The following is a 20,581-nucleotide window of genomic DNA, read 5'->3' on the forward strand; positions in this document are numbered from 1 at the left end:
GTGGGCAGAGACACTCAGAGCCCAAGCAGAGAGAGAGAAAGAGAGAGAGAGAGAGAGAGAGAGAGAGAAAGAGAGTGAAGGAGGAGAAGGAAGGAAAGAGAAGACCAAGAGCAGGGAGAGATAGAGAGAGTAAAAGGGGGGGGGGGGCAGGGATAAGGTTGATGGAGGCTACTGCAGGTTCTTCTGCAGTGCTCTGGGGTGATGTGTGGGCTTGAAGATTCACATCACTGCTCTCAGCACACCAACTCCTTTGACATTAAGACAAGGGGGCGATGCTCAATGCTAACTTCAAATTTGTCAATGTCAAAGCTAAGAAAGCCATCTAAAGGGGGAGACAATCGAAAATCAGCTGGCCATAAGCTTCACTCTTCACTCTGACACGGCTTTCCATTACTTGTGAGTTCACTTACTTTCTGTCCACCGCTCCACTGTCTTTGATTCTGTAATGTGTGAAACTATCAAAGATAGAAAAGGTCTGCGTGTGTCTGTGTGGTCTGTGTACGTTCTCCTCACCACTGTTCCCTAAACATGTGTGTCCTGTTTAAGCCAGGTTCCTGCACTGTGCACAATGGCCAGTGCATAAAAAAAAAAGAATAAAATCCCCCAAGGGCTCCGGAACCATTACAGACAACAGGGCCTCTTTGATTGGCTGCATTCAGCTGCCAAAGTGGGAAATTGAGTTGTCCCTGTAGCCCACAGGTAGCAATCATGCTGCTCGCTCTCCCTCTGCCTCTCCCTTTCTCTCTGTTTTGCTCTCTCTCTCTTTCTCTCTCTCTCTCTCTCTCTCTCTCTCTCTCTCTCTCTCTCTCTCTAGCACTTTCTTTCTTGCAGCAGAGCTCTGAAGACACTATTGAGCTGTCGGTTATTAACAGCCCACAGACAGTAAGTGCAATAGTGCCTCCTGTTTCCATTCAGAGCTCAGCTCTGGACTGCACAGCACCGCTCTCTCCTCTCCAATAAATATGACCGTAAAAACAGAGCGAGCTTATGAGGGCTGGATGTCCCTCTGTTACGAGGGGAGGACGGTCTGCTTTTAACAAACTGTTAATTGTGTCATTCTGTAATGAGAGTCGTTTTGCGCTCATTGACGAGATGGCAGTCAATGACTGAGATGAGTCACTACTGACATACAATAAGACAGAGAGAGAGAGTGAGGGAGTGAGAGAGGGGTAGGAAAGGGAGGGAAGAGAGAGAGATGCGAATAAGATTTAAGAAAGCCAGAAGGCACCTGACTCATGTAGTCTCTGTTTGTGGTTTCTGTGTGTTTATGTCTAGATGAAAAGCCAGTAGTGTGTGTAGGCTGTTAGAGATGTGCTGAGCTATGATTTAATATGAGTTAACCAATTAGAGTCTAGTTAATATTATCCCATTAAAATGAAATATGCATAATTACAGAAATAATTATAAATGTAAGTGGCAATACGGGGGGAACAAGCACTAATCAGATCAATTAAGCCAAATGCCACCATGGAGCTTTTTTGGACGATATAAGATTGACCTCTGATTGATGATAAAAGTTGACAGGCAATATCAAAACACTTTACCTGGATTACAATTAATGAATGATTATATAAGCTGGCTCAGCGTATAAGTTGGCTCAGTGTCTGAGTTCTCCTTCATGTTGCTTCCATGTTGCACGCTGGATGAGGCGGAGTCATGTGGCTACACAAGCCGGTGTTTGCTTTTAAGGGGGCAATACATGAACACACATAGTGGGTAAAAAAGTATTAACAGAATTAAAGAAACAAATAAACTAAATAAATGTCCATAAGCACTATTGTTATAAGAAGTTCTGAATTTCAGTTTTGATTATTTTCTGATTAATTGGCCAGCTCTGCACACAAGCCTATTAAGTTTGATTTCAATTAGACAATTCATTCATTACCGATGTTTTAGTCAACGATTTTCTCATGCTCAAGGATTGACTGGAAGGTGGTGGTCATGTACTTTACAATATAATTCGTTTTTCACAGTTAAGGTTCTTGATGGACAATTTGATACCAGTTTTATGAGCACTGAATGAAACACCCAGGACTAGTTTGCATAGAAGGAGCTAAAGATTTTTAAAGACCTTGGGTTAGTGTGAGGAAATGAAAAGCAGAATTCTCAGTAGGCATCACAGAGTAGGAGATGTGGGCCAAAACGTAAAGCTTATTAGTCCTACTGCTACAACTGCAACTGCTAAGACTCCTGCTACATACAGGCCAGGGTTCAAGTCTGTGTAGCTTTTTTCAGCAGAAAAAAGATATTTATGTAAAACTGCTTAAATGAAAATCCAAACAACAGCTACTTAGTATCTTTAGTGCTTGGTCAGAAAGTAAACTAAATTTATGTTTATGCTTTTAAACAAATATAGATACAGAGGTATGGATTCAGAATCTACAGCCTTGCAGATCTTCCTATAAGATACAAGCATGAAATAATAACTTTATGTAATTAGAATGGGTTTGTTACAGTCTTATGTGAAGGTTTGGGTACCCGTGGTCAAATGTTTAAATGTTTAAATTAAACACAATCATTTCAGCAAATCCTGATGCATGGTTTCTCTTACAACATAAATCATCAATGTGGCCTGTGCAAACATTTGGGCATCTTATAGAGTCAGTACTTAGTAACACCACCTGTGGCAGAAACCACAGCTTTCAGTTCTTGCCGCTGGAATTTTTCCCCCAATCATCTTTGCAGAAAGCTTCTAGCTGTGAAATGTTTGTGGGCTGTCTTGCTGCACAGCATGTTTAAGGTATTTCAATGATGTTAAGGTCAGGGGATTGTGAGGGCTATTTCCCAAGCTTGAGTTTGTGTCTTGTCAGGTAGTACATTGCTTTTTTGAGGTATATTTTGGATCGTTATCCTGTTGTAGAAGCCATTCCCTTTTCAGCTTCAGCCTTTTCACAGATGGTTTGACATTTGCATCCAGGATTTGCTGGTATTTTGTGGAATCCAGTCTTCCCTGCAGACATGCAACACTGCCAATGAAACTGGTGGCAAACTCTAACCACCAAAGCATGAAAGATCCAACCCCATTGCTTCACAGCTGGCAAGACGTACTTTTCAAGAAATGCAGTTTTTTTTTTCCTCCAAACGTACCTTTGCTGACTGTGGCCAAATAGTTCTAGTCTGCCCTCACCAGTCCACAGCTCTTGTCCATAAAACTCTAAGATTAAGATTTTCCATGAAGAGTAAATTTCCGCAAGCAATGCTTCACAGTGGAACGGTACACCACCCTTTTGACCTAGCTAAACTTCAATGCAGGTTCTTGGCAATAATATGGGGGTTTCGATTAGTCATTTGTCTTACCAGCATACAGGCAGTTCTCCCTGAGAGGTTGATTGGTCTTACAGATCTCATCTTGACCTCCACAGTTCCCCAGAAAGGCTATTTCGCCTCGTAGAGACCGCAAGGTAAAAGCAATCGGCTGTATTCTTATAGCTCTTACCTGCCTTGTTTACATTGATCACTATTTTAATATTCAGATTTACATGACGAAAAACAGAGTAAAGGATCTGCTGAAAATAATGTGTCTTAGGTTTGATTAACTAAAAAGGCTGTGCTTACTACTTCTCAATAGACAAAGAGGGGTGAGAAAACGGAAAGTGACATCATGTGTGTGTGTGTGTGTGTGAGGCGAGAGAGAGAAAAAGAGAGAGAGTTTTCTTGAAAGGTCTCCTCCACTTCTCTCCCTCTCTTGCAAAACAGCAACTGAAATTTTGGAACTGTCCCTCGTTTGCTGTCGTACAGTACGTCCCCTTCTGGGCCGTCTTGAGCCCGGTCCCACGTGTATTTGTTACCAGCGGGTACGTATCAAAAGAGTGTGTCAGAAGAAAGGGTTCGGCATGAAGTGTGGAACAGCCCAGCCACATCTGAGCCTTAACGATGTCCCGAGACCAGACAAGCAGTGCATACAACAGTACGCTAACAGCACAGTAGCAGTCCTATGCCAGCTTTATGGGCATCTCTTACAGAGGCGCTGCTGGTTTAACAAGGCTGCCTCTCAGAGCTGAAGGGAGAAATTCCACTCTCATTACGGTCTGGGTGGGTGGGGGGCTGTAAAACACTCTCGCCTGAATTATTCATTTACTCGATTTTCCGACGGTGTGAACTGCTTGGGGGTGAGCATTTGTGTGTGTGTGTGTGTGTGTGTGTGTGTGTGTGTATGTGTGTTTATGCACATTCCTCTGTTTTCTTCTCCCAGTCGGACTGCCCTCGCACACGTGCGTGTTTGTCTTCTTGTTTCATCTCTCTCTGTGATCAGACCACCCCACAATCTAGACTGATAACGCAGCATACTCTTACAGGCATGAATGAAGAATGAAGAATGGCTTTTTTGTAAAGTTTACATTCCACTAAATACATAACTATAAATGGAACATAAAGGGTCTGTTTACACCTGCTATGAACATGCGCTTTGCATTCAGACAGTATCTGGATCTACTTTGATCGGATTTTGTTTACACTTGTCATGAATACGCGTCCCCAGTCTGACTTTACTTTCCCGTGTAAAATAAACACCAACACGTACATCACTTAGGTTTTACTTCCTGTAAACAACGGTTTCTCATCAGTACTGTCCTGGTCCGGGAGTCTGGGAACAGTTTAGAGGAATGGTGGGGCATCTACAGCGTTGTGGAACAATAGATGGTTCTCGAATTCCTGTAACAGCTCTTTTAGAAAATGTGACAGATTGAAAAACACAGGGAAACAAAATCTGGAATCCTGCTCTCATTTACCAGTAAATAAGCACAGGTGCAAGTGCACACATGCGGGCACACACACGAGGGGAGAGAGGCCAAGATCCACAGTAATAATTACTTTTATTACAGGTTTGTTTTTGGTAGACATATTTCTGATTGTCTGACGGAATCCGTTTACATTTGTATTAAAATGTGGACGAGAGTCCATCTCCGACCACCTCAGAAGGAGGTTTGAGTGATCTGATCGTGATCTGATCACAGTGCAAGTCTTGGGGGTGTTTACATCTGGCTTTTCAGGCAGAGAAGTGAAATCCGAATCTGACCAGATCACCAAAAACGCTGTTAATGCCAGGTGTAAACAGGCTCCATCAGTCTCAAAATTAACTGCATTGCTGATATGCTTCTCGGTCTCTTCTGAAGCTCTCTCGTTTATCATTTGTCATGGAAACCACTGTCTCTGATCAAACCTAGGCATCTGGGTGCACCTATCCGAGTACAGTGTGTTGAGGGGGGTGGGGGGGGGGGCTTATGTTATGCACACACCCACGCTCAAACGACTTGGGCTTTTTATAAATCAATTACAAACTCTAGGCGTTGTGATTTTAGGGCTTAATTTTGTTTGCAGCATTGGAAAAGATTCTATTAGAACTTTTATTGATCTGAGCCAAACCATCTGTTTAGTGTATAATTAAAGCTCTAATTAGAGCTCTTTAACAGTTTTAACTTACAAAATATCAAACACTATACATGTGTACATGTCTCCCTTTCTCTTTCTCATTTTCTCTTTAAACACAAAACATGGACAAAAGTATTGGGACATGTGCTCATTCATTGTTTCTTCTGAATCAAGGGTATTAAAAAACACTGTATCCTGTTTCTACTGTCCAATGTTTGGAGCAAAATGATGAAATACTAGTTAGATTGAATTGATTGATTGTTGTAGTGATATGTGCATTTGCTTTAAACAGCCAGATAATTAAACACACAAGTCAATACAACTGTTCTTGTACTGACCAGAGGTTTCGTCCACTCGTTCCTCCACCGTGTGCTCCTTCTGGTGGACCCACTCACTGTTGCACTTAAAGTAGATCTGCGTGGCAGGCGTGGCTTTGCAGTAGAGATTGACAGGTTTGTTCTTGACAATGTAGGCCTCCTCTGGCTCCATCAGAAAATGAGGGAGGGGCTCAGGTGGGTCAGATGGGAAGGTCTCTGGAAGTTCGCCCAATCCCAAGTAGTCATCGTCCACTGGGAGTGGAGAGGGAAGTAAAGGGAGAGGGAGAGGAAGGGAGAGAAAAGAATTTCTTTTATGAACATGATACACAGATTACAGAGAGTAGCATCACAGTTCATTCATCAACACAGCGACTGTTTATACAAGTGTGCTTGGCAAGGAGGCGTTTTGGGAAGGATTCCACTTTGGCTCAGAGCTCATGCTCTCTCCACCCTGAACCGCAGCTACTGTTAGCCCTGTGGGACCAGTAACTGAGGGGGGGGGGGTGATGTGGGAGTTAAGAAGTATGCACCTTCTTTTATATTTCCGGCAGGGGCCTGGTGGTTGGAAGCCTGTTTTTTTTTCTTAACTGCCGGTGGAGGGGCTTTGGTTTATTTAATTCTGCAGATATTTGGGCTGCAGATGGTTAAGCTCCCCTGTAATTATGTCTCTCTTTCATCAGCATGCCTCTCTCAGCCGGGCTACTGTCTGGCACCATCAAACACACCTATATTTATCTGCCCATGTCAGAGGAACAGACACCGGAGTTTGCACATCTCTGGAGCTGGGCAGTGCTTGAAATTCCCCCTGATGAATATGGAACGCTGGGTAAGGGCTCAGCAGTTTGGCTTGAACATTACTAACTCGCATACACACACACACACACATTTTCACACAAGTCTTTCCAGGTTTGTCTCCCTCACTCAATATCCGGCCTTTGACTTTCCTCCCCTCCACCGTAGACGGAGGAGGAAACCCATTTGCGGAGCCCATTTGTCACCTCCGCTCCGTTTTCTATTCCTAACACCCGACTGCCAGACATCAATTATTTATCTCCAGGAATGGGCCTGGAGAGGAGGCGCATCACTTCCTGTGGCAAAAAGGTTAAATCACCACATCAGTGATTCTCCTCCCTTCACTTTTGCTCCCCTTTCTCACACTTCTCAATTCAGCCCTCAGTGTCTTAACAAATCTTGTCGTCTGTGGAGGCAATATCACATCGATACGGCCTCCCATGTAACAGCCCTGTCTGTGTGTCACTATCCATTGGGCCCGAGGTACTGTTGAGGGGGCTGGTGCGCAGGGTGGGAGAAAAAGGGATCCTGAGAGAAGAAGGAGTAGGGTGTAAGGGTAGGGTAGGGTGGGGTGAGGGATGTTGTGGAATAAGCACAGGATGGCCAGGAAGGCTTCAGGCACATCAGGTCTGCTTTTCATCACGAGCTGCTCCTGAATCACACCTACCCTGTCATCAGCCCCCAATCACCTGCTAATTGAAGAGGACCAGTAAACTCTTGCTGACCCCAGGGCTGCAGTTTCCTTATAGCCTCAGGGCACATGTGTGTGTGTACCAGGGAAGACACACAAGAATAAGAAGGAGATAAATACACCAAAAACAAGGACACATAGTGTCATAAAGACTTAAGCATTGTCTGGGTTTATTTGCAAGACTTTGGGAATAGGTGAGCCTGGACTACAAATCAGCTCAGCTATTGCAACCACACAAAGTTAGTTCCAACTGCTTAGTGGATCAAACCATAGTCCAGGAAAGCAAACTAACACAAGTGTTGTTTAAGCACATTAAAGGTGATCCAGCATGTCTTAATTGCATCTCTACTGGCGCTACTTCACAAGCTAACTTAGCGCCAACTGCTAAATGAAAATGCGTGGGCAAAGCCAAGAGATGAAATACGAAGGAGAATAGGGCTTTCATAGAGTCGTGAGAGAAATCTGTGTACCTGAGCCAGGTAAACACAACTGACTTAGAACATCGGTTAAAGCAAGTTTCATCAAGTGTTGCCCAAAGAAAATAGTGCTAAGTGAAGGCAACAAAACATTAAACAACCAATTGTGCTGTTGGTCCTCCACATGCTCCAAAAAACAGCTTTGACTCATTGAGAGACCTACGCAGGTACCATGTGCTATCTGGCACCAAGATGTAAGCTGCAGTTTCTCAGACGTCTTGTTCCAGCACATGCCACAGATGCTTGATCGGATTAATATCTGGGGAGTTTGTAGGCCAGGACGACACCTTAAATTATGACGTGTTCTTCAAATCATTCCCGACACCAACAAGCCCTAAAGAGGCCACCGCCATCAGGGGATACCATTGCCATGAAGGGGTGTACCTGATCTGCAACAATGTTTAGGTAGGTGGCATGTGATAAACTGATGTTCACATAAATGGCCAGAACCAGGGTTTCCCAGTAGAACACTGTACAGAGCATCACACTTCCTCCACCAACTTGTTTCCTTCCCCCTTCATCCTGGTGCTATCAAGTCCCCAGGAAAACGGCACACAAGTACACGTCCCCATTGTCGAGATTCTGGACAGTGGACAGTCAAACAAACCTACAAATTCTGGTGAAATATTAGTGCAGATTTGAAACTCTAAGCAATACCAGCTTTGCACCCATTAGCAGAAAAGCAGACCGGGTTGTTGGTTCGATACTTGGGTTTGCCAAGCTGCCACTGCTGGGCACTTGAGCAAGGCCCTTAACCTTCCCAGATAACATGCCCATATGGGGCCTGTATGGTTAGCCCATCAGAAAGTTTTGTCCATGGGAACCATGTTGGCCCCACATACTGATGCCAACCAGAGTCAGTTGATGGGACCAGAAGGGGCTAAACATGGGCCCCATCTGGGTTGTATACACTGCATGTGGAACCTATATGGCAGATATGAGTTTAAGGTGGTCTGTAATGATGGGCCCAAGCCCATTTGGGTTCCAGTAACAAAGTATGTACAAACCCTCTCAGAGCCCATGCCTAGCTGGAATCCACCTAATACGGTTTTACTGTATCACTGTATTACTGTATGTGTGTGTTTGCTGCATGGACGGGTTAAAGGCGGAGGCCAAATTCCATCCTTGTGTAACACAAGTGATGGTGAATATGGCTGTCTTGTCTTTAATATAGACTGCAAATCTATAATAAATCTATAATGGCGCTCTACTGCCATCAACTCGGTTTGGTTAGGTAGCGAGACTCAGAGGTGTTTTACAAAAGCACACAAAAAATGAAACAGTTCAGACAAGGTCTCCAGCCCAATCAGCCAGCCCCTGGACCCCTATTTGGCTCAGAGGGGGGAGAAAGGTCGGTATCTAGGGGAAGCAAGAGCAGGTTTTTATCAGTTCATGGTCTGCAGCAGCCATTAGCCCTGGACCAGAACCATGACCCAGTAAAAATGCTGGCCTCATCAGCCATGATCACTATCACAGTCAGAAACACACATATACACTCATGTGTGAATGCTTCTTTGTGTGTGTATGTACATATACAGCAGCCCGTTCTTGTTATAAGCGTGTCCACATTTAAATACATGTACACAAAGACGCATTCACACACACACCCACACACACCCCATTCACCACCATCTTTTCTTCTCTCCTGCAAAATAAACATCACTACCCAGCCTGGTCTAATCCTGTAGGCTTCCACTTCTATACGTGCAGGGACACATCTATATGTGCAATCCTGGAAATTCCCTACTGCCTTCTTAACACGCCAGAATCACTCTGGCCTTCTCCTCGGCATTACTTACAACCAAGTCCTCACTATTTTACAGCGCTGTCCCAGACCTTGACCTAGAAACTACCTTTGAAACACAGGAAACTCCTTAGACTGTGCTCTTCCACTTATTTTTCTCTCTCACTTTCTCGCTCTCACTTTCGCTACTCCTCTCTCTATTATTTTCTATCGCTCCTCTCTGTCTGACTGTGTCTTTCGCTGTGGGGCTGGGAGATCAGACAGTGGAATGAAAGGATTCAGCATGCAGAGCCCCCACCATACGCATGCCCGTATTCATCAGCTACCACACCACTGCGACAGAAATAATAAATAAAATGGAATAAAAAGACCAGCTTTGGCGAGAAAGCGGGAAAAACATCATATAAAAAGATGGCCTCGCACCAGCAGGGCCTTGCTGATGCCACTTTCTCAAGAGAGAGGGCAAAAGAGACAAAGACAGAGAGAAGGGGGGGGGGGAGGGACACATGTTACCACTATAGTCGACATCACATTGCTCTCACTACTGTCACTGTACTGTCTTACACACTAGGGCTGGGCGATATGGTAAAAATACCAGATCACAACATTAAAAGATTTAATGATGATAAAAGATGCGATATTTATCACAATACATCACAGGCTAAACACATCAGTAGCAACAGATTCTTATAAACTACTCTTTAGATCCTCTCCCGTACTGAATACAGTGATTTTTATTCAACATCTGCTGCTCTTCATCTAATTAAACCAGTCTAATCACACTGTCCGTAATGAAACCTGCAGCTAATCAGTGTTTATTAAGCACTAACAGTATCCTCCATATGCTTAGAAAAGCATACTGTTATCATAATAATCATCATCATATTGCCCAGCTCTATTACACACACATACACATACAATCTCCCAGTCCAAACCACTCCATCTTAATGTGTTCAGGGCCTCGTGCAGCAGAGCAAAGGGGATGGCAAGAGGTAAGAGGTCAGCCAGTAGGGCCAAGAACCCGGGCCCCCCACTCCATCTGCATGCCATCATGCTAAAGGAGGGGGTGTTTTTTTTTGCCTTCACGCAAGGCTGCCACACTTTGATGGGGGTGCTCTGGGATGTAATTCGAGAGTAAGGCCTGTTATCGCGAAACCCATCTTGGAACAGCCAGACTGGAACTCAACCGCACCTCAACCTCTTATCACCAGGCCTGCAAGGCCCTTTATTTCTTCCCAGGCAAACAAAAGCAAAGGAAAAAAAAAGGTAAGAAATGAATCCAAGCTGGAGAAAGAAATGCAGGGCTAGAGAGCGTCCATCACACGGCAATCGGTTTTGCCTTCCAGCTTCTTGTTTGCCAGTTCTGTGTTGATTTAGCAGCAGTCACACCTATCAAACTCAGAGGAAAACTGCTTAAAGCAATTAGCACTGTTGACTACTCTCGGTGCGGCAGTTTGGCATTTTTATCTCCCTTTCATGCAGCTGCTGGTTCTCCATGTGGTTTCTGGGTTGTTCTGCTCACAGCAACATTAAAGTGTGTGGTAGTAGTTGGTGGTTGGGGTGGGATTAACCCAGCAAAGCACTGACGAAGTGCCTAGTTGTGCCTAGCTGACTACCCCGGAGAAGACGCTGTAATTTAGTAGATGATTAGAATAAGGGTGAAGGGAATGGGCTGGGCTCCCCATGTGCAACCCTAAGGATAAGGTGCAATCTCCAATTCTGTACTTTAATTCCAATCAGAAACATACCAGATCACGAGCATGTCAGGCAAGATTAAAATTTAATTTTAGACGTTCCCTGATAAATTATGACAGCATGCTTTAATATTTTCTATTTGATAATATCACAAGCAAGAACTGGAGCTTTCCAAGGCTAAGTTTAGGCATTAATAATGATCTAGCTTCATATGTGGGTGCATGATGTTTACACTTGCCTGACAGAATTCAAGGAGCAGCTTCCTTGACACTTTCACAAACTCTTTCACCCTCTTCAATACAGGCCTCAATCACAATGCTTCTGTAAAATCGATGGGTGTTAGTATTTATGTCAGTCTGAACATACATGGCTGAGAAATAGTTAAACAAACTATAATAGTAACCTTGCCTCTGGCCATAGATTGGGAAAGGTTAAGAAAAAGCCTGAGAGAGACTGAGAGAGTTTTCAGGCATTTAAGGTCAAGGAGTGTGACGAGATGTCTTTCAGAAAAACTTCACAATTGGATCGTTACTGCTGGAGTGGTCCATAAAATAGGGGCTGCTGCCTCCTTGATTTCAAACAGAAGCTCTGAACGGAGTTGTGATCCAGCCACACTTAGTGAAGAGCGTCTTGCTCTGCCTCAGCCATAGCACGCTCTTCCTCTAGGCATTCCAATTAGACAGGCTAAGGTGGGAAGAGCTTTTGTTGATCACACAGGCTTTGAACTTTACCATTGTTTGGTTTCATTGTGACATGCCGTGACAGTACCGCGAGCATATGGCCACCACCAAAGTGGTAGCATTTCATCAACAGAAGATCAGTTTTCCTCTGAATACAAGGCTGAGGCTGTTCTGGCAAGTCGGCCTCGCAGGCGAATGTGCAAGAAGTTATTTGAATGGGCTCAGGCGCGTGACGAGCGGTGAGGAAGCAACCGATAACCACCGAGAACAAAGGTGATCGCCCGATACCATTCATACAGAAGGACAAACAGCACATCTCCCAGCCGCCAAGCCACACAGTCAGCAGATCAAGGCAGCGTGGCGTTAACAAAACCTACACTACACCTCCCATTCGTATGGCATCTTCAAGATGAAACGGCACACTACAGGGGGATCTTCGGCGCTGTCAGGCCTTTGTAGTTCACCAGGCTGCAGATATCTTCAAAGCCAGAAACATACATCTTTAAAATACCCACACACACAGACGCAGGCCCACGTAAAGCCGGGAGCCCATGCGTAGCCAAACAATCTCTCCCGACGCGAGGTCACGGGGAATAAATCATCGTCTGGAAAGTGCTGTCAGGGCCTCTCAGTTCGGGTTCAGTAGAGACCCGCTGAAACAAAGCCCCTCCATCACCCAAAGTCTAATTGTTTTTTCAATTAGGAGAGGCTTTCCCAGTGCGGCTGGCGCCTTTCAGAGCGTGCCATGTTTTAATCCAGATTGTCAGTGGATTTTCTCCAGGCGAAAAAGCTAGCAGAGGGCCGGAATGAAAGCCGCCGTCTCAGGCCTAATGCGCTGTTTTGATGTGGTTCCTTCACATCTGAAGCGCATCAGAGAGGCCAGGGAAGCACTTGAAGAATGGCAGATAACGGCTTGTTTTGGAGAGCCACCGGTCACGGCTCACCTTTGGGTGTGTTGCATCATCGAGCGGCCTTACCTCCGGACGAGTCAGCGGAGATTAAGCACCGAAGGCAACTGGTTTAGATGCAAAGGCTCGAACGTTCAGAAGAGCGGGTCGGGGATGTCAGGTTGTCAGATGGCGATGCAATCCGAAGTAGCCAGAAAAAAAAAAAATAGAAATGGAAATAGGAAATGATAGGAAATGAGTGGCAATATGGGCTAAGAGAGAAACAGAGCATTAGCTGTGATGTGTCAGATTTCAGAGGGATGTTGAGCTTGAGGACAGTACTTTGCCTCATGAGCAGCGTGACAGGAGAGAACTGCGAGCCTGCGACCGCTTCTGTTCGAGATCCGCGTATACGCAGCCACTGGCGCACACACGCATATATGCTTCCACATATATATTTCTTCTTACTCCCTAATGCATCAAACAGCAGTGATAGCAGATGGAGGATGCTCCTCCCTGACACCATTGTAAAAGATAAGCTCTATTCTATTGGTGCGCGTCCAGATTTATCGTCCCCGGGAAGGCACTGTATCAAGCGTGCTGCTGCTTCCCTCCATCAGAGGAGAGTCAAGCGTGAATGCGGACGAGCGCCCGCATAAATCCTCCCCGTCCTGCACTCTCCATTCTTTCTCTCTCTCTCTCTCTTCCTTGCTCGCTGTCCTTTCTCCCCTCTTCCTGCGCCAAGAATGAAAAAGATGTGTAATCTGTGCTGCTGGGAAACTAGACAAGAGCGGCCTTTTCCTGTGTACTGCTCAATGAAAAGAGGCGAGAGAGAGAGAGAGAGAGAGAGAGAAAGTGAGAGCGAGAGAGAAACTTATGATTCAGGGAGCACGACGTACTGAACTGAGATGAAAGACGACCTGTTCCGGAGTGCGCGACCCCAGCCCTGTGACCTAACCCGTTTCATAAATAAACATACGCTCGCCTGCTGAACCTAAGGCGCGCAAGGGCCCGGCCGAAGGGCAAAGCAATCCAGTTAAAATCTTAATCTGTTCTTTCCTAGCCACCAATGCAGGCTAATGCAGACATTTATTATGGGATGCCTTACCCACACACTAACAGGGAGGAGACCCACTCATGTGGACGTTTATCGACCGTCATTAAGATCTGACTGACCCCTCCTCCACCATCGCCTCTACACTCTATACACACATGCTTATATTTGCTCCCCGGGGAACGGCAAAGCCGTTCTCACACACACACACACACACACACACACACACACACACACACACATACAAACGCACACACACACTCTACTCCCTTTATCAGGCCCAAAGTTAAGACTCAGAAGGCAGCATCATTAACTGAAGGATGGGTCAGATCGATCCCTGGGCGAAACATTCCATTACAGTGGCCTGTTTAACGGGGCCTGGAATTCAACCGCGGAGCCAAATAAAACAAAATGAATTATTCAAACTGAATTCACAATCGAGGAGTACAGGGGGGGAGGGGAGACTGGGGAGCTTTTGGCAATTTCCAGTGCATATGCCTCTTATCCGACGGAGCAGGTGATGTAATTGCGGAAAAAATGAATCTGCACAAATTGATTTAGCCCACCTCGCAGATGCCGAAGCAACGGCACTTGGAAGAAGCGTGGCCCGGAGATAAGGTTATGAAATGTGTTAAATGGAAAAAACGGACACGCACCATAGATAAAAGTCTGCTTCTGTTTCAGTCTCTCGCTTTCTCTCAACGCTACTGCTCCTTTGGGGTAGGCGGTAAAAGGGAGAGCGGGTAAATGTGTATGTGTGAATGTATGTGTGTGTCTGGCTGGGGACAGTTAATGCTATGTGATTACAGTGTGATCTCAGGGATGGTTGTGTGATTCTTCGAGAGTACCTTTTATATCGGGGTGGGCAATGGGGGGGCCAGAGTCCAGCACAGATTGACAAAGGACCAGAATTGCCCACCCCTGCTCTGGATTATTCTCTACAGACCAGATATGAGCCACAGTGAGCAGGAAGATCCCCCATAAACAATGCTGTGCTGCTGCATGTATTTTTTATCTGAAGTCTCCTTGCATCTGAAGTAGTCTGAGGAGAGTTTAATCTGAGTGGGACTGAGTAGGACATAGAAAGAGGGACTGGTGCAGCCACACAGAGGCCACATGAGGAGAGAAATGTCCCTGAGCTCAACCTGTACCTCAAAAATGTGCATAACCTAGATGCCTATGTAGTTTCCACTGATGGGCAGTGACCTTACAGGGGGCAAAGCCATCACGTATTCGGCATCTCTCCAGAGAGTCGGAGAGTCCGCAATGTGAGAAGTACTGGGACTGTCTGGATTGTAGCTCCATCTTCACTTAGGATCAGGGGATTATAAAAAAGACAGCCTGACACTTCTTAAAAAGGCTTTGACTCACATGGCCTAGACCTCGGAGAGAGAGAGTGCTGAGGAACGAGCTGCCTGGCAGTAAGGCAGCAAGAGCAATAGAGGAATAAGCCGAGAGAAGGGCACTCGAAGGACGCCCATGACACCACTCGGCCATGGTTCGGGGCTTCATTTCTGGTCCTCCCTATGACCTGCTGGGACCATATGTCCAAAAGCGAGGACGGAGGACGGAATGCAGGGAAGCGCCCCACTTTCTCAGGAGCTGCTTCTGTATCGGAGAATTACTGCCAAGTATGTATCGCATTCTTCCAATATCTGCAATCTCCATTCGGAGAGTGGGGAACGCGCAAGGCCACGAACGCATTCCTACCTTATTACCACAGCAAGGACTACACGCCACTTGCAGAGGCAAGATTAATTCCTGGGGTGTCATGGAAACAGATGTTCGCTGCGGCGGGCATTGAGAAGCCGATCGCACGGCTGAAACCTTGTAACAATCTCTAGCCCACATCCAGTTGTTCAAATATCAAAATACCTCTCCATTCAACTCCACTCCTGCATAATCACGCCTAGATTTTGGCGGTGAGTTATTCTGCTGCAAAGCCAGGGGGAAAAAACCTATTTCACAATGGTGGACATTCTTCTTTTAAACCTCTCAAAGGGATGTTTTCTACTTTTTTCTTTGTTGCAATCACACGGAGCGAATCGGAATAAAAGGCATCTGAGGAGCTTATGAACATCAGAGGAGGAAAAATATATAAAAAAAGTCTGTTGCTTTCTCTCTCTGCCTCCTCCTTACTCTTGACTCTCTCCATTGCTGCTTCTCTTTCTCCCCTCTTCTCTCTTCCTCTTCGGGGCTGGATGAAAAGCCATTTTGTTGCTTGATTGGAGAATGATTCTGCTACTTAGAGTGAGGCTCCCTCGACCAAGGGGGAAAAAAAAAGAAAGAAAGAAAAAAAAAAAAAAAACGAGAGGGGTGAGGTGGCTCCCTGGGGCGCAGTTGCAGTGATGGGTGGGCTGTCAAATGCCCCATTGTCCAAATTACCCAGCGAGCGCAGTGTCACCGCCTGGGACTAATTTACGGGTCTGCGGCGCCACCGGCCCGTACGGCCAGCCACGGCTCACCATAGGCCAGGCCGGGAGAGAGATGCTGTGGCCCTGGATGCGCTCACCTGAGCCCCACTGACTCCTGCCTGTCTGCCTCTCTCACTCAGCTCTGAGAGTTATGCTTGAGCGATGAAGTACTGCTGACTGGAGCACTTCCCTGACCCACTCCCACAGCCCAGTGCATCACCATCAACAACATGATCAATGAAATTCTACACACGGCGAACAAAAACAAACTTCCAGCGCTGGGGAAACGACTGCTCCCTGTACTTAATCTTTACTTTAGCACAGTATAGTCCTCATATTTGAAGGCTAAGACCTATTTTTATTCACACATTCATCATAAGCTTATAAGATAATACTGAAATAACTACATATTACAAAGCAGCACATCTTCTAAATCACATCTGTGTGAAAGATCACTTGCCATGTTCCTCAGTGCGAAAGGAGCTGAAGTGATTCTACTAGAACTCTGTGTTTTACCTCTTTTTATAAAACAGAGATATATTCAATGGTTTAGGTGGTCAGTGAGCTCATGCAATCAAATCTGACATTACTGAGCATAGGAACAGTCATGTTCTCAGCCATGTTCCACAGCTACCAACATGAGAAACTGCCACAGCCTTTCCAGAAACATCTGTCCACATGAAAACACAAAAGCAGGAGTTCCTCCATAAAACCTCCACCCTGGAGAGCATGTTGCAAAAGCTCTACACATCTTAAGCTGTGCTACATGTTTGCTGCAATATATACCAATACATACTCCAGACGTCCACTTGATTATTTTCTTTGCAGGGTAGGAGCAAAACCAGACGGTGGCTGTGGGTGTGTCAGACAAGCAAATATAGTCATAGTTCACGTTGACAATTTGGCAAAAATGAGCAGTTCCTCCACCTGGTTTATTTATTTACTTTCCAGACAGAAGCAAGAGACCTGGCCTCTGCTTTATACTGGCTAACCATTTAAAGGTTCGTGAAAATTTACAGGGTGATTCGCCGAAATTAAGATTTATTTCACCCGGAAGTGAATCACACTATATGGGCAAATGTAATGGGACACTTTTCCCAGGGAATTAAAAAGGTTTGTCCTGCTTTTGTTGGAGTCTCAACTGTCTCCACTGTCCAGGGAAATCTTTCAGCAACAAGATCGTTAGTGAGATCAGGATTTTGGATGATCACCTCCCCACCTCATCCCCAACTCTTCCAAAACTTACTGAATGGAGCACCATCATTCCAGAGAACACAGTTCCACTGCTCCACAGCTCAATGCTGGGGGGCTTTATACCCCTCTGGCCCACATCTGGCACTAAGTATGGTGCAAACAGGTTCTTGTTGTGTGCATTTGCACATCTGTGTCAGCAATGGATGCGACTTAAAGTATCTGAAAGCATTCATAAGAAAGGGGTGTCCCAATACTTTTGTCCATATGCACTCTAGTTCTCTCTCTAGTTTCCAGATGCTTTTGGGAAACTTTAAGCTTGAATAAGGAAAGGTTAAGACCTGCTATACCATTTTTAGAATGATTCTAGCCAAATAAAGACACGTTCACTTAAATGTACATTTTAGTGAAGTAAGATGTACAAATTTGATGTAAAAATATAATTTGTAAAAAAAAAAGCCTAATAATAAAACCAGCTCTTGGTAGTGCAGTCACGCTGTACACAGATAATAAACTACATACAGGACCCCAATAATATTTCAACTTTATGTTAAATGCCGGCAGAATGGGGGCAGCTTCATTAGTGTTGCCTTATCTGGCCTACAAAAAAGCAGTTCGCCCCACTCAGCAGCAACAGACCAAGCGGTGGGTCACGGCCTGACTGATGTGTGGACTTAATGACTGCACCCAGCCATCACTGCTCCTCTTGTCACTTGTCACGCATGTCACAGTGGACAGGAGGCTTTCTGGCGGGGGGGCGGGGGGGGATACATGACTTGCCCCTGCCGCGAGCCGAGCCGAGCAAATCGGAGTGCCGCCTCGTGCCCTGTGACCTCATACTGGGCCCACACTGCTAATTGGCTGGGTCAGTATGTGGTGAGCTGCTGCTCATTACTGCAGCTCTGGACTGTACAGGTTCTGGCCAGTTGTGGCCGAACAAAGGGGATAAACTGTATCATGAAATAAAAGCTGCTATAAACCAGGAACTCTGGGAGGAATACAAATTTCAAGGATATCTGCTGAAGAGAGGATAGCTGACGCTGTAAAGAGATGACGAGATTTCTTGTAGGATTAACTTCACATGCATAAAACAGGCAATGTTAAAAGCTGAAAGTGCACAAAGTTACCACATAGTAGTTCCATTCCAGTGTTAGGAATAGCAGCTATCATTTCAGCCAGCTAAGATACATAGCCTATTAAAAAATGAACTTAAGTGTCATGAAACCAGCTAAAACATGTGGAGGATATAGGAAGAATAATGCAGCTTTCAGAAATGCATGTTTCACTAACTTTCACGTTGCTTGATTCCCTCTGTATCCTTCTGTATTATTTCCTTGCCATGTGCTTTGAAACACGTCTGGATGAAATATGCTTAGGCCTGATACTCCAATTTTAAGTAAAATAAGCCCTGATTCACCCCTATACCCTAGTCTAGTAAAGTAAGACTGGATCTGCCCGTAAAATATGTCTTCGACCCTGATTCCCCATATAGGCCTGGATTGGTCACAGAGAGAGACCGTCCAGTTGGTTGAAATATAAACAGGAGTTCTCGTAATTCTCAACAAAGGATAAAGTCCCGCCCTTCATCAAAAAGAGCCAATCAGCTTACTGGTAATTCTGCGAGCGGAGCTCTATACTTACAGCTGTCTGACTGTAGGTAAAAAGGTATCTGGATACCATAGAAGCTTCAGCAACTCCCCTCCATATCACTGGAGCAACAGAATCCATATAATGTCCAGCTTCAGACACACTTTCTCGGTCACTATGATGGCAGTCAGTGGACGCACGTGATTTAGAGCGCTGCATTATCATCGCAGTGGTGTTGCTGTAAAGCATTTGCTTGCTCGATTTAAGCAGCAGCAGTGGTGCACACTGAGACACACGCCAGTGCCGCCACAGTCTCGGAGACAAAACAGCACTGTCAGTGGAAATGGAGAAAAATAAATTGAATAAAGTAATCCATGTTCAGAGTCTCTCACCTTTAATGCTACATTTGGATTAAACATTGCACCACTGTAATGGTTCTCTGTGAGGATGATTTGCATATTTCCCCAAGGAGTCCGAAATGCTTGTTTCTTCTTCGCGGGGATTTGGGTGCCACTCTTTTGATAAGCTTTTATAGTCCCGAGCGAACCAACAGGCTAATTAAACTATTTATATTCCGTTGTGATTGCCGAGCAGCTCTGCAGTGGCCCATTGTCCTCAGAGCGCTCCCGTGCTTAATATTCCGCGCGGTGACGGCGGGGCAAAAGTTTAAACCCAATTTGCAAATCAGGAGAGCGCTAACTATCAGAGAAAATTAATGATGACCAATTCACACGCAGCATCAATAGGGTGCTGCTGTGAGGAGATGAAAGTCAGCAGAACATGGCTGCTTATCAGCTGTTTTTAACACACGGGGCTGGAGGAAAGGGCACGTACGCACACAGATGTCCAGTGTGCACACACACACAGTCGGACTTGCTCTCGCATACGCACACACACACACACACACACACACACACACACAAGCAATCTTTCCAATACAACACTAACAGGTCGGACAATTACCTTGTCAGTCTCTTCACGTTGAGTTCGCTCTCACAAAACAGGCCTTTGTGGACGAGAGACCTTTAAAACCTAAAACCTTTAAAGGCCTTAACAGATGTAAGGGCATCATATATAACGGTGAAGATGTAGGCTGCAGTGATGCTGCAGGCACACACACACACACACATACACACACACAGGCTCAAACTGAAGCTCCTTAATGTGAATGCAGCTGAAGGACACCGAAAGCCGAACATCCCACCGAGTGAGACGCTGTCACTTGAGCCTGGCACATTTTGATTGGCACTGCCCCTGTGAGTCACTTCTTCTCTGACTCTCCCAGCACCTCACATTCCCCTCAATCCCACATTCACCTCATCCCAAAGGAGGCAGGTGTGAAAATGCACAGTAAAACCTCTCTCCCCTTGCTCCCTCGCGTTCCTTTCCTAAACCATAACAGAGAGCAGGAGATCACTCCCGACTTCAAAAAAGGTCCTTTTGCCTGCTTTCCTCCGTTCTCTTTTCAACTCTAATTAATACCTCCAGCAGTCTGTGCAGATGAGGTTGGGGAGGGAAGAGGATTGTGGATTTACACACATTTTCGACTCATCCGAGACAATGTAGGTGTCTCTGCGGCGGTGTCGGAAGGAGATGAGAGCAGAGTTTGATGTGTGCACTAATGCGACAGGGTGCACGTAGCGCCGAGTCACAAATCTCAGCCTGCAGCGGCAGTGAGCAAGCGAG

The 20,581-nt window shown here is 45.5% G+C and overlaps 1 protein-coding gene across 2 annotated transcripts in view; it reads right to left on the minus strand.

The window, feature by feature from the left end:
* unc5cb (unc-5 netrin receptor Cb) overlaps positions 1–20,581 on the minus strand; it is a 164,712-nt gene that overhangs the window by 94,157 nt on the left and 49,974 nt on the right. For both annotated transcript variants that reach the window (XM_072659307.1, XM_072659306.1), the window contains exon 2: positions 5,706–5,936. In XM_072659307.1, the coding sequence (XP_072515408.1) occupies positions 5,706–5,936 (231 nt within the window). The remainder of the gene's footprint in view (positions 1–5,705; positions 5,937–20,581) is intronic.

This window comes from Salminus brasiliensis, chromosome 16, assembly GCF_030463535.1.
Source record: "Salminus brasiliensis chromosome 16, fSalBra1.hap2, whole genome shotgun sequence".
NCBI classification, from domain to species: Eukaryota; Metazoa; Chordata; class Actinopteri; order Characiformes; family Bryconidae; genus Salminus; species Salminus brasiliensis.